The following is a 12,475-nucleotide window of genomic DNA, read 5'->3' on the forward strand; positions in this document are numbered from 1 at the left end:
ATAAACCATCTTCCTACCTGTGTGAAAGTGCTTCAGGCAGGCCTTTCGGGACCGAGGGCTGAACGGGCCGGCCCGAGACTTCGGGCAGGGCCCGTCCCCAGCACCAGATTTACAGGTAGGTGGCGTTGGGTCGGGTCGGGTCGGGGAGGTTCGGGGGGAAGGAGGGGGGGGAGGGGGGGAGAGAGAGAGAGGGGGGAGGGAGAGAGAGAGGGGGAGGGAGGGAGAGAGGGAGGGGGAGGGAGAGAGAGGGAGGGAGAGGTCAGGTTGGGGAGGGGTAGGTGAGGCTGGGGAGGGGGAGGTCAGGTCGGGGAGGGGGCGGTCAGGTCGGGGAGGGAGGTCAGGTCGGGGAGGGGGAGGTCAGGTCGGATCCAGTCTGGGGGCGGGGGCGGGGAGCGGGGGTCGGGTTGGGTCGGGTCCAGTCGGGGGGGGGGGAGCGGGGGTCGGGTTGGGTCGGGTCCAGTCTGGGGGGTGGTGGGGGGGAGCGGGAGCAGGAGCGCGGGTCGGGTCCAGTCGGGGGGGGGGTGGCGGAGTGGGAGCGGGGGTCGGGTTGGGTCGGGTCCAGTGGGGTGGGAGCGTGGGTCGGGTCGGGTCCAGTCGAGGGTGGGGGGAGCGGGAGCAGGAGCGCGGGTCAGATCCAGTCGGGGGGGGGGAGCGGAGCGGGAACGGGAGCAGGGGTCAGGTCGGGTCGGGTCCAGTGGGGCGGGAGCGCGGGTCGGGTCGGGTCCAGTCGAGGGGGGGGGCGGAGCGGGAGCAGGAGCGCGGGTCGGGTCGGGTCCAGTCGGGGGGGGCGGAGCGGGAGCAGGAGCGCGGGTCGGGTCGGGTTCAGTTGGGGGGGCGGAGTGGGAGCAGGAGCGCGGGTCATGTCGGGTCCAGTCGGGGGGGCGGGGGAGCGGGAGCAGGAGCTCGGGTCGGCTCCAGTCGGGGGGGGGGGAGCGGATGTTGGGTCCGGTCCGGAGGCAGGGGGGGGATGGGTAGCGGGTGTCGGGTCTGGTCGGGGGCGGGGGGGGGGAAGCAGGAGCTGGCCGTGGGAGGAGCCTTATTCACGCAGCCCCAGTGAGGCCATTCGGCCAGGGCTAGGGGCTGCGTGCTTCGGGCGCCTGGAGCTACTGTACTTGCGTGCCCACTGTAGTGCATGTGCAGAGGTCCCGGCACTGTTTTCAGCGCAGGGACCTGGATCCGCCCCCCCACAGTTCGTGCTGCGCTGCGCCGAGGGCCAGAGGACCTGCAGGTAGGTGGAGAATACGGAGGATTTTTTTAGGCGCACTTTGTGGCGCAAAAAACGGGCGTCCAGGTCGGGACTGCGCCGTTCTAGGCGCGTGTGGAAACTTGGGCCCATTGTATCTAACTGTCATTGCAACGTTACAACAGTGACTACACTTCAAAAAATTTCTTCATTTGGTGTAAAGCGCTTTGGGACAACCGGCGGTCGTGAAAGGTGCTATATAAATGCAAGTCTTTCTTTCAATGTGTTTGTGCATGCGTTCTGAATTTCCCAGCAGGACACAGCGTGGCCCAGAATTTGATGCCAATACAACGCAAATTTAATGCATACAGCGTTATTAATTTGTAAATGGTCCAAAATCTTGCCAGAAAGATATATCCGGTGAGTTGTGAATCGCCACAAATTGCTTGCCGATTTGGGCCACTCCACCGTTAGCTTTGCGAACAAGGCAACTCGCCGTCAACCTCCCCGTGAGTTTCATGAAATTGCTACATTTGAGCATTTATTAACAATTAAAATCGTCACGAAAATCAGGGCTGAAACTTAATAGCGTAAATACCTTTTTAATGAGGAGATATATGTTCCTGCAATGCCACTCAACTTCTCGGCCCAAAAAGGGAACAATTAAAATTGTGACAAGTCAATCCTGCAGGTATTAAATTGTTCTTAGAGATTTAAAATAATCTAACTATTCCTTTCTGTTTCCTTTTTTTCTCTCTCAACCAAGTCTTTCTTTTCCTCTCTTTATTTCTCTTTCTGTACCTGGGTTGACTATAATTCATCCTATTGCCTTCTCAGTTCTTCCTCTTTCCTTGGTTAAGGAAATTTACTATTGGTCCCATCATTCACCAAGGTCCTAGTTGCCCCGTCGTCAGTTCGTACTTCCAGCAACTTGCAGGGCAATATATTTTTCGAGCTGAAGGATGGGGAAAAAGCTTAATTAATGTGACCGCACCGCTCCGGCAAAATCTGGGCCATTACACCTACCTACTGGAACACTGTATCGACCTGAGGAATTACTCAGCCTAACAACAGGGTGTGCATGCTGGCTCCAATGGATGTTGATATGTACATTGTTTTGACATTGCAGCACTCACTTCCACAGAACGACAGGTTTGTGGTCATCAGAGAGGCTGCTCTTGCTCACGTTCTGGTACCGTTGCAAAGTGGCACTGGCGGACTCTGGAAGTAAGGGCCTTGACCACGACCTCAGCTGTGGCCTGCACAAAATAGGGCAAGTGAAGAAAATTGGCAATGCACAAAAAGAAATGTGGCATCCAATGCAGGCATGGTTTTAGTAAATTAAGTATCATAGAATCATAGAACAGCACAGAATCAGGCCGTCATCAAAGTGGCCATTATTCACGTGTGACCCGTGACTGTTTGTGTTGCTACACTGTTCAGCTGCAGGGGGCATCACTGCTAAACCTGGCTCTGTTCTGGGCAGACTTCCATACACATAAACATCAGGCAATCAGATCCAGGAATCCAGGCTGATTTCTCCCTCCCTAGCTCAGAGTGCTAATGTAACACTGATACTGCCAACTTGGCTGAAATCGGCTAACTCAGCAAGGACAGTCCTGGCACCTTCCTTGTCTTTATATGGCTTAATTGCACATTGGATAAACTTGTGGAGCCTTTGGGTGAGCTTGTTTTTCAATTAGAAAACTGCTTCCCTCATCCTACCTCCCTTAATTTTGACACCAGATTAATTGAAGTGACAGGTATCCTAAAATTGTAGCGCTGGTGGAGCAATAGGAAATGTCTTCATTTCTTTTGAAAATGACAGTTAATATTTTTATATTTGATTGATGGTTGATTGCAGTTTATTGGTGGTAAAATGCTAGAACTTAGGCATATAACTGCTTTAATGGATTATAATCCAGATGGCCAAGAAAGCTAAATGTGATACTCTGAGATGAATAAGCAGCCTGACATACATTTGATTGTAGTTTTATATAGTTAACAGCATTTAACAAGTGAGCAGCAAAATAATTAATCTTTCTCCTCCCTAATTGATGGAAAATTGTGTGATTCCCTTCTTATATACAACAACAACTTGTATTTATATAGCGCTTTTAATGTCCCCATGTTTCAAACATGGTTTCCATGTTTCTAATACTGTGCTCTGAAGGTATAATTGGTAGACATGCTGAAATGTCATCAAGGCTTAGCAGTCAATATTGTTTCATCATTGAAGAGCTTCCTTTAGTATCAATGCAACATATATTAATGGAAGCTTTAAAATGTTAAAACAGGAAGGTATGTGTGATAGAAAAACAAAGAAAATGGTTGACCCAAGATTGATATTCCATAACCTTTAATAGCATTGCCTCTATTTAATGATCAGGGAGGGATGGGAGTGTGGAATAAAAAAATATCTAGAATTATATAATAAAAATGTCGACATTTTTGTTTGTGATCAAGATACTAAATCAAGACCTGGAACTAAAGAGGTTAGATGATTTTTAAAAAAATTATTGGAGATTCCCACTTGTTAGATACAAATAAAAGCATAGATTATTTACTTATATAAAATGTTTTGTCTTTTTATGTTATCCCTGTTTTTCCTCAAAAAGGTTCCCATGTCAACAGCTTTCTTAGTCAAGAGGAGAAACTGAAGATCTGTTCACACTTGCAAGCTCATTCTTAGTGAACTTTAGGACATGCACAATGGTTATTTAAGCTTATTGAGCCTTTAATTACTGTTCTTTTATTGTGGGAAGATGCTTTGCTTTCACTCAGAAATTTTACTTACAACTTTTCATAGTGGCAAACATCAGATAGTAAACTCAACATGTGGAAAACTGTAGCTATGAACCCATTCATAGTACAATGTACTTTGGCTGCAATGTGCTACACCACACGCTGTCCTTAAAGTGTTTTAGGTTGAATGAAAAATCAGTAAATTACCTGATATAGAATGGCAGTTATTTGAGGCCTTTTTCAGAAGAAAATTAATGTTCCCCTAGAGAGAAGAAATAAACTAGACTTTCTGCCCAATGATTGTGAATCTGCAGGAAATCTAGCCCAAAATGTTCATAGAACAATTAGAAAAGGAAGTGAAAACATTAGAAATTAGCTACGTCTTTTGGATGAGACGTTAAACCGAGGCCCTGTCTGCTCTCTCAAGTAGACATAAAAAGCCCTATGGCACTATTTTGAAGAAGAGCAGTACGCCATGCCCGGTGTCTTGACCAATATCTATCCCTCAATCAACATCACTAAAACAGATTATCTGGTCATTATTACATTGCAGTTTGTGGGACCTTGCTTGGCTTTCACCTTTCCTACATTACAACAGTAACTATAAAAGAAAGAAAGAATGACTTGCATTTATATACCACCTTTCATGAACACCGGATGTCTCAAAGCGCTTTACAGCAAATGAAGTACTTTTGGAGTGTAGTCACTGTTGTAATACACTTCAAAAGTACTTCATTGGCTGTAAATGGGATGCCCTGAGGTCATGAAAGGTGCTATATAAATGCAAGTCTCTCTTTTTCGAGAAAGATGAGTCTGCAAACAAAATAAAAACAAAGTATAACCAGTAAAGTTGAATTTGCTCTTTTCTTCAGAACAAAGGCTTGCTCTTATGGGCATGGTTAAATTGTCATCCTGGCAGTTAAATTGGAGGAACCAAACACAATCACATGCTTGAAAGGTGCAGACAAATGAATGTGGGAGGAGGAGGTTGGACAGTTTTACTAAATCTTTTCGTAGACCAGCGCCTTCTACATTGAAGAATGACTGAAGTGTTCTTCAAGGGTATAACAAAATAACAAAGAGGGGTGCTCCCTCTGCATCTATTTTTACAGGTTTCATGTTCATTCAGGAATTTGTGCCACAAAGATGAATTCAAGAAGGAATTCCTGAAACCCATTATTTCTATGTCATTTTCCTGATCACCAATTGGCATCTTCAAAATAGCAATGTTGCTGGAAGATAAACCTAAGATTAATGATGTTGACTGCCAATATTCAAAGCAGAATTGAGTAGCTTATGTCATAGATTTTAAATCTCTCATTCTCGTGTTCAAATCACTCTGTGGGCTCACTCCTCCCTAGCTCTGTAACCTCCTCCAGCCTTACAACCCTCCGACAACTCTGCATTCCTCCAACTTTGGCTTCCTGTGCATTCCCCTCATCCATCACCCCACCATTGGTGGCAGTGCCATCAGCCATCTAGGGCCTAAGTTCTTGGAATTCCCTCACTAAACCCCTCCACCTCTTTCTCTCTTGCTTCTATCATATTATGGTCACTCTTCCCCAAGAGCCCCTTTACTACAAGGTTATTAATTGCGATCTCTGAAAACTGGGGAGAGAGGACCTGAGGGAGGGGGTCAGTAGGAATATGTGTGTGTGTGTGTGTGTGTGCTCGTCCCAGGCAGAAGAGCCTGGGCTCCAATCGTCTTGGATCCCCTTGCCATTGGAGCAAGACCTTGCTCTGTCATGTCCATGTGGTAGCTGGTGTGCAAAGGTCACCTCATGTTAAAAGAATTCATGCACAGGCATCTTCCACCCTTTAAAATGAAGTTCGGGACCTGGCTCGCATTGATCCTTAGATCATCTTAGAAGTCATTTTAGTGTACTGCCTAAGAAGAGAAGTCCTTACGTTTATCCACATTAAGGCCCATCTACCAATCCTTAGGAGCCTATTTACTCCAGACATCGTTGAAGGCCATCAACCTCTTTTGTATTCGTCATCCCAGCACATAGCTTAGTATTATCAGCAAACCTCATTAGAATTATCTTCTTCCTTATCGTTTAGAAACAGTCTTTAATTTTTTTTACCAACTGAAAATATATTAACATCCAATTTAAGGTAACTGGCAAAAAGAACCAGAGGCAAAATGAGGAAGATAAATTACATGGTGAGTTGTTATGATCTGGAAAGCACTGCGTGGAAGGGCAGTGGAAGCAGATTCAATAATAACTTTCAAAAGGGAATTGGATAAATACTTGAAGGAGAAAACTTGCAGGGCTATGGGGAAAGAGGAGGGGGGCGGGGTGACTAATGGAACAGCTCTTCCAGGCACAGGCGAGATGGGCCAAATGGTCTCCTTCTGTGCTGCAAGGTTCTATGATCTTATAATTCAATTGAAACTGTGCCTTTAACGGGCATCAGACGGGAGTATGTGTCAGTTTGCAGTTGGAGAGCTGGGTGGGGGTATGTACATGGTTAGACGCCTTTCCCAGAGTTGCAGTGAATCCTGCTCCCTGGGCTCTGGCGCTGTGCTCGCCCCGGATGCATTTGGTGGTGGCACCAGCCCTTGACAACAGAGCCGCGGCCTGACAGGAGACAGCAGCCGCCCTGAGCAAGTACCGGCAGCGACAGGAGGAATCATGAGGCAGGTGAGGAAGGACCATGTCGGGCTGGCGGCTCCCCTTCGCTGGCAAAACCCGTTTGCAGTGATCTTGCTGCCGCTGGCCGAGGCCTCGCCTTTCCCCTTTGCAAAGGCCGATTGGGGGCGTTCCTTGTTTTTTATTTATTTCTTAAACCGAGTTCTTCATCGTCTGCAGGCGCTGGTCGACGACACTGAGGACGTGTCCCTGGACTTCGGCACCGAGGAGGAGGAGCTGGCCCTGAGGAAAAACAGGATCAGGTAAATGGCGCCCAGGGGCCCCGGCCACCTGAGCCAGATGTCGCCAGGAAAACACCGCCCATCTGAGCCAGGGGTGGCCAGGAAAACACCGCCCATCTGAGCCAGATGTGGCCGGGAAAACACTACCCACCTGAGCCAGATGTGGCCGGGAAAACACCACCCACCTGAGCCAGATGTGGCCAGGAAAACACCACCCACCTGAGCCAGATGTGGCCGGGAAAACACCACCCACCTGAGCCAGATGTGGCCAGGAAAACACCACCCACCTGAGCCAGATGTGGCCGGGAAAACACTACCCACCTGAGCCAGAGGTGGCCGGGAAAACACCACCCACCTGAGCCAGATGTGGCCGGGAAAACACTACCCACCTGAGCCAGATGTGGCCGGGAAAACACTACCCACCTGAGCCAGATGTGGCCGGGAAAACACCACCCACCTGAGCCAGGAGTGGGCGGGAAAACACCACCCACCTGAGCCAGGAGTGGGCGGGAAAATTCCCACCACCTGAGCCAGGTGTGGCTGGGAAAATACCAGCCAGGTGTGGCCGTGAAAATACTGTCCTCTGTACCGGGGACAGCTCGGAAAAGGGGAAGCTTCAGTTCAATTCCTCTCATTCAGTTTCCATATATATTTTCATCTAACATTCATAATTTTGCATCTGTGTCAAAATCAGGGAGTGAGGTTTAAATGATTTGAAAAGAGTACAAATGATTACAAATCCTTTTTAGACTTGTGAAGATATTTACTTTTAAGAATGACCTGTATAAATGTAGATTGCTTTTTTTAAAAAAAGAGCACCCAAATGTGTGAGACTTAACAAGCAGAATTTTGAGAAAAGCGATAGTTGGTTCAGTGGGTTGGGATGTTACAGTGGTTGTGAGTTCTAATCCTATCATGGCCAGTTGTGAATTGAATTGAATATTTCTGGCAAATTGTAGGCTGGCACCAGAATAAATGACCATGTCAGTTTGCCAGATTATTGTAAAAACCCAATTGGTTTACTAATGTACTTCAGGGAAGGGAATCTGCCACTCTTACTTAGTTTAGCCTATATGTAACACTAGTTCCACACTATATGGTTTACTCTTAATGTCCTCTGAGGTGGCTTAGCATGCCATTCAGTTGTTCGAGTAGCAAGAGAGGTCTGTAATAAAGGCACTCTTGCTGGTGCCATCCTGTGATCACTTTTTTAAAAAAGTGGGCAAGCACAGCTGACTGTCCAGACCCACTAAAACTCAGAATTGTCACACTCAAAACTCATTGTCACACTCTCCCAATTAGCTTAAAGCCCAATCCATTTTCATATAGCTCAGTCTAAAGAATAAACATGGCTGCTTTTTGTTTTGTAGGTTTGTAGTCTGTGTTATCAATGGTGTTGGTAACTGTTACTGCTCACATTTCCCTAATGCCGACGTTAGGATTCTGTGTCCTTTTCTAACTCCTATTGTTCCCTCCCAATTGGTCATTATCACTTGTCCCACTCTCAAGATCTGTGAAGTACGACTTATTTTAATATTAAAATGTGGTATATTTTGATGTGTTTACCCAATTTGACAGCTCTTGTTTTGAGTTGAATGTTTTCTCTATCTGTGAAGTCATATCCTAGTGTGAACTGAGCACTAAACATTGGGAAAATGTGAGGGGTAAAATCTATGATCAGCAAGAGTAAGTTCAACGGTAAACCCATATAACCATGGAACTGCATTTAATTTGATTTATATTGTGTTACATACTTTATAAAAATCAGTTCCATTTTTAAACCAAAATGATTACCTTTGTCTTGTTCAGAAACATATTTTTTCCATCACATTGTCCTACTTCCATCAGTTTATGTTTTCAGCTTTGGGCCCCCTAGTGTAGTGACTTTAGCCATAGGTTGCTACTTTTGGATTTAAAATAAAATTGTTCTAAACATAAAATTTACATTTGGTACTTAATCAGCTTGCTTTTGCAAGAGCTTGTTTCTAGCTTGTTTATTTGCTTATCCTGGCAATGCAATATTGTACATTGTGGCTGGCTAATGGTAGGCACTATCTTTGATGCATACTGTTTTGTGTTGGCAGTCCTGTAGCACCAACTGTTAATTAAAGAAAAAAAGACTTACATTTATATAGCGGACCACCGGACGTCTCAAAGCGGTTTACAGCCATGGAAGTACTTTTGAAGTGTAGTCAGTGTTATAATGCGCGAAACGCGGCAGCTAGTTTGCATACAGCACGCTCCCACAAACAGCAACATGATAATGACCAAATAATCTGTTTTTGTTATATTTATTGAGGACACCAGGGATAATTTCCCTGCATTTCTTCAAAATAGTGCCATGGGATCTTTTACGTCCACTTGAGAGAGCCGACAGGGCCTCGGTTTAACATCTCATCCGAAAGGCGGCACCTCGGACCGTGCAGCTGCCTCAGTACTGCACTGGAGTGTCAGCCCAGATTTTTGTGATCTGGAGTAGGACTTGAACTCACAACCTTCTGACTCAGAGGCGAGGGTGCTACCCACTGAGCCACGGCTGACAGACTCCCTCTGACAACTTGACAGTCACACTATTTGTTGGTTGGCAGATGCACAAGAATGGCATCAGCTTCAGAAAGGGAGCTGAGTTATTCTTGATCTAAAACAAATAATGGATACTGGTTAGTTTTCTGGACATCATTGTTCCTCTAGCAGCTGCTATTTAAAAAAGGTTCCTGCTGATATTCAAGTTCTCAGACTGATATAGAAGGCTTCACAGAACCATAGAAGCTTACAACAGAGGGGAAGGCCACTGACCCATGTTCACTGTGTCTCCTCTTTGCTGAAGCAATCCAAAACTAATTCCACTACCTATGCTCTCCCCGTAACCCTGTCTCAAATATTTATCCAAATTTCCACATAGAGACTGTATACACTTTACTGTTGCATTTCAAAAATCAAGTTCTAGACTCTTGTTTTGGTACAGCAATCTCTCAATAGGTGCACTGTTTAGCTTTTACATTGCCTGTCTAGAGCCAGTTTCTATTATGTAAAGTGGAGACACAGGGCACTTTTACACTATAGGAGTAAGCTGCAGGTAGACAGGAATTTCTTCCTCCCTTTTCTCATTCCTATTGGAAAACAACATGAGGGTCAAGGAGCATCTGGGTGTTCCACAGACCTATGGAAATTTGGAGCTTTGAATAGGCTGCTGGTTTCAGTGAAGTGAATATGGGGAGGCAGTTCAGATGTTTGCATTCTCGAGGCTTCAGTATTCCACAATAGGACTCATTGAGCCTGCTGAGATGAGCTCTTGGCACACAGTATAGAATCAGGAGTGAGGCACGCAGAGCTATGTTCCTTCTAAATTGTCTTTGTTGTGTGCGACCTTTTATTTCATTGCGTGGTCCCTTTAAATTTACAGTATTTCAAATGGAAAAGCTTGTGAGCAGCCTGCGCGGTACCTTGCAGCTTTCTGCGCGGCAGTGCACATGTGCAGCTGAGAGGGAACATTGGCGCAGAGGTTGTTCTACCAAAATGAGTTGCTGGAATTTGACGCAGAAGTATCTCGAGAGTCAAAAAAATCCGACAAGCTCCGTGCATTTACTTTACTGAAACTGTAGGCTTTAACCCAATGACAAATTTGTGCATCCATCAAAATGTGGGCCTTTAAATCTTGCTTCATTTACACGTAAGAGTGCAACAATAGAGGAAGCACTGTGTGCCTGCTTCCCATATTTTAAAAATGCCATGAAGAACTCTCTGCAGCTTGGGCACTTGAGATTACAGCCATTGACCTTCCTTAGCAACAGGAACTGTTTTTGGGATAACATAGAATCATAGAATTTAACAGCAGAGGGAGAGAGGCCTTTCAGCGCCTGTGCTAATTCTGATAAAGCTATCCACTTCGTCCCATTGCCCCGCGCATTCTCTATAGCCTTTAATGTTCGTTCTTGTTCACATGGTTATTCACTTCTCTTTTTAAAGTATTATGAATTCTGCTTCCACCACTGATTCTGGTAGGTGTTCCGGGTTCTAAAAACCCTCTCTGCAAAACAAAAAACCCTGTCCTAACCTGACCTGGCAAAAGAACCAAAGGCAACATGAGGAAAAACTTTTTTATGCAGCGAGTGGTTAGGATCTGGAATGCACTGCCTGAAAGGTTGGTGGAGGCAGACTCAATTGTGGCTTTCAAAAAGGAATTGGATAAGTACCTGAAGGAAAATAATTTGCAGAGCTACGGGGAAAGGGTGCGGGAGTGGGACTAGCTGAAGTGCTCTTGCAGAGAGCCGGCATGTCCTTGATGGGCCAAATGGCTTCCTTCTGTGCTGTAACCATTCTATGATTCTAATCTTTCCCTCTGTTTTGATGATGATTTTAAATTGGTGCACTCTACTTACTGAATCACTGACCACTGGAAAAGTTTTCCCTCTTTACCTTATCAAAACCCCTTATAAATTTGAGTGCCTGTATCAGATCTTCTCTTAACCTTCCTTCTCTTCTCTAGTGAAAAGAGGACCAGTTTCTCTAGTCTTGTAACTAAAGCCTCGCATCTCTGCTATCATCTCAATAAATCTCTTCTGTGTCCTGTCCTTGGCTGAAAGGACAATAAAGCTAATGGAATATTGGCATTTATCTCAAGATAATTGAAATTCCAAAGTGAGGAAGCTTCAGTTGTACAGAGCCTCGGTCAGACCTCGTCTGGAGTACCGCATTCAGCTTTGGACACTGAACTTCAGGAAAGATATATTGGCCTTGAAAGAGGTATAGCGCCCATTCACCAAAATGATACCAGGGCTTAAAAGGTTAAATTATGAGGACCGGTTGCAGAAATTTGGCTTGTATTCCCTTCAGTTTAAAGAATTGAGGGGGTGATCTAATCGCTTACATTGATTAATGGATTTGATAGGGTAGATAGGATACAGATAAACGATGTCCTCGGGTGGGGAATCCAGAACAAGGGGGCATAATCTTAAAATTTGAGCTAGGCTATTTAGGAGTGAAATCAGGAAGCACTTTTTCCACACACAGATTAATGGAATCTAGAACTTGTTCCCTAAAGGGTTGAAATTTTCAAGACTGAGCTCAATAAGTTTTTCTCAGGTAAGTTTAACAAGGGATATGGAGCAAATGAATGGTCATTTTCTCTCTCCAAATTCTGACAGATCTGTGTATTTCCAGGAGTTCCTGTTTTTATTTTGGAAGAGTATGCTCTGTTTTAGAGAAGAAGTCATAAACAATCTATGTCACACAGCTTGTGGTACAAGGAGTAACTAGATTCAGTATATTTTTTAATATAATTTGTGTTTTTTAAAAGAACAGAACATGCTTGAAATACTCCAGGTCAGGCAGCATCCGCCGAGAGAGAACTAGAGTAAACGTTTCAGGTTGATGACCTTCCATCAGAACAGTGTCCCACTGCACTGTGGTGCTCGGCATTTGTGTACTGTAAACGCAATTCAGGGCTATCTGACAGTTTACCAAAACATTTTAAGGAATTGTTTATCAAAATTAATGATATGTCTTTCAGTTTCAGCAGTGAAGTATTGCAGTTAGCTTAGAGGTCTCTGTGCTAGGGAAGGGGAAACATCAAACCGAGTTCTTGCTCCTGTTTGCAGTGGGGGGTGGGAAGTGATCATTGGGTAAGGACACGATCAGATTTGGCTGTATATCATTCTCTTCCCCCCTCC

At 45.3% G+C, this 12,475-nt stretch overlaps 1 protein-coding gene across 1 annotated transcript in view; it reads left to right on the top strand.

The window, feature by feature from the left end:
* The first annotated feature begins 6,285 nt into the window (after nt 1–6,285).
* Nucleotides 6,286–12,475, top strand: part of LOC139281098 (Golgi apparatus membrane protein TVP23 homolog A-like) — a 68,589-nt gene continuing 62,399 nt past the window's right edge. The window contains exons 1-2 of the mRNA XM_070901039.1: nt 6,286–6,576; nt 6,745–6,827. Of these exons, the coding sequence (XP_070757140.1) occupies nt 6,568–6,576; nt 6,745–6,827 (92 nt within the window). The 5' untranslated portion in view covers nt 6,286–6,567. The remainder of the gene's footprint in view (nt 6,577–6,744; nt 6,828–12,475) is intronic.

The sequence above is a fragment of the Pristiophorus japonicus genome, chromosome 15 (genome assembly GCF_044704955.1).
Source record: "Pristiophorus japonicus isolate sPriJap1 chromosome 15, sPriJap1.hap1, whole genome shotgun sequence".
NCBI lineage: Eukaryota > Metazoa > Chordata > Chondrichthyes > Pristiophoridae > Pristiophorus > Pristiophorus japonicus.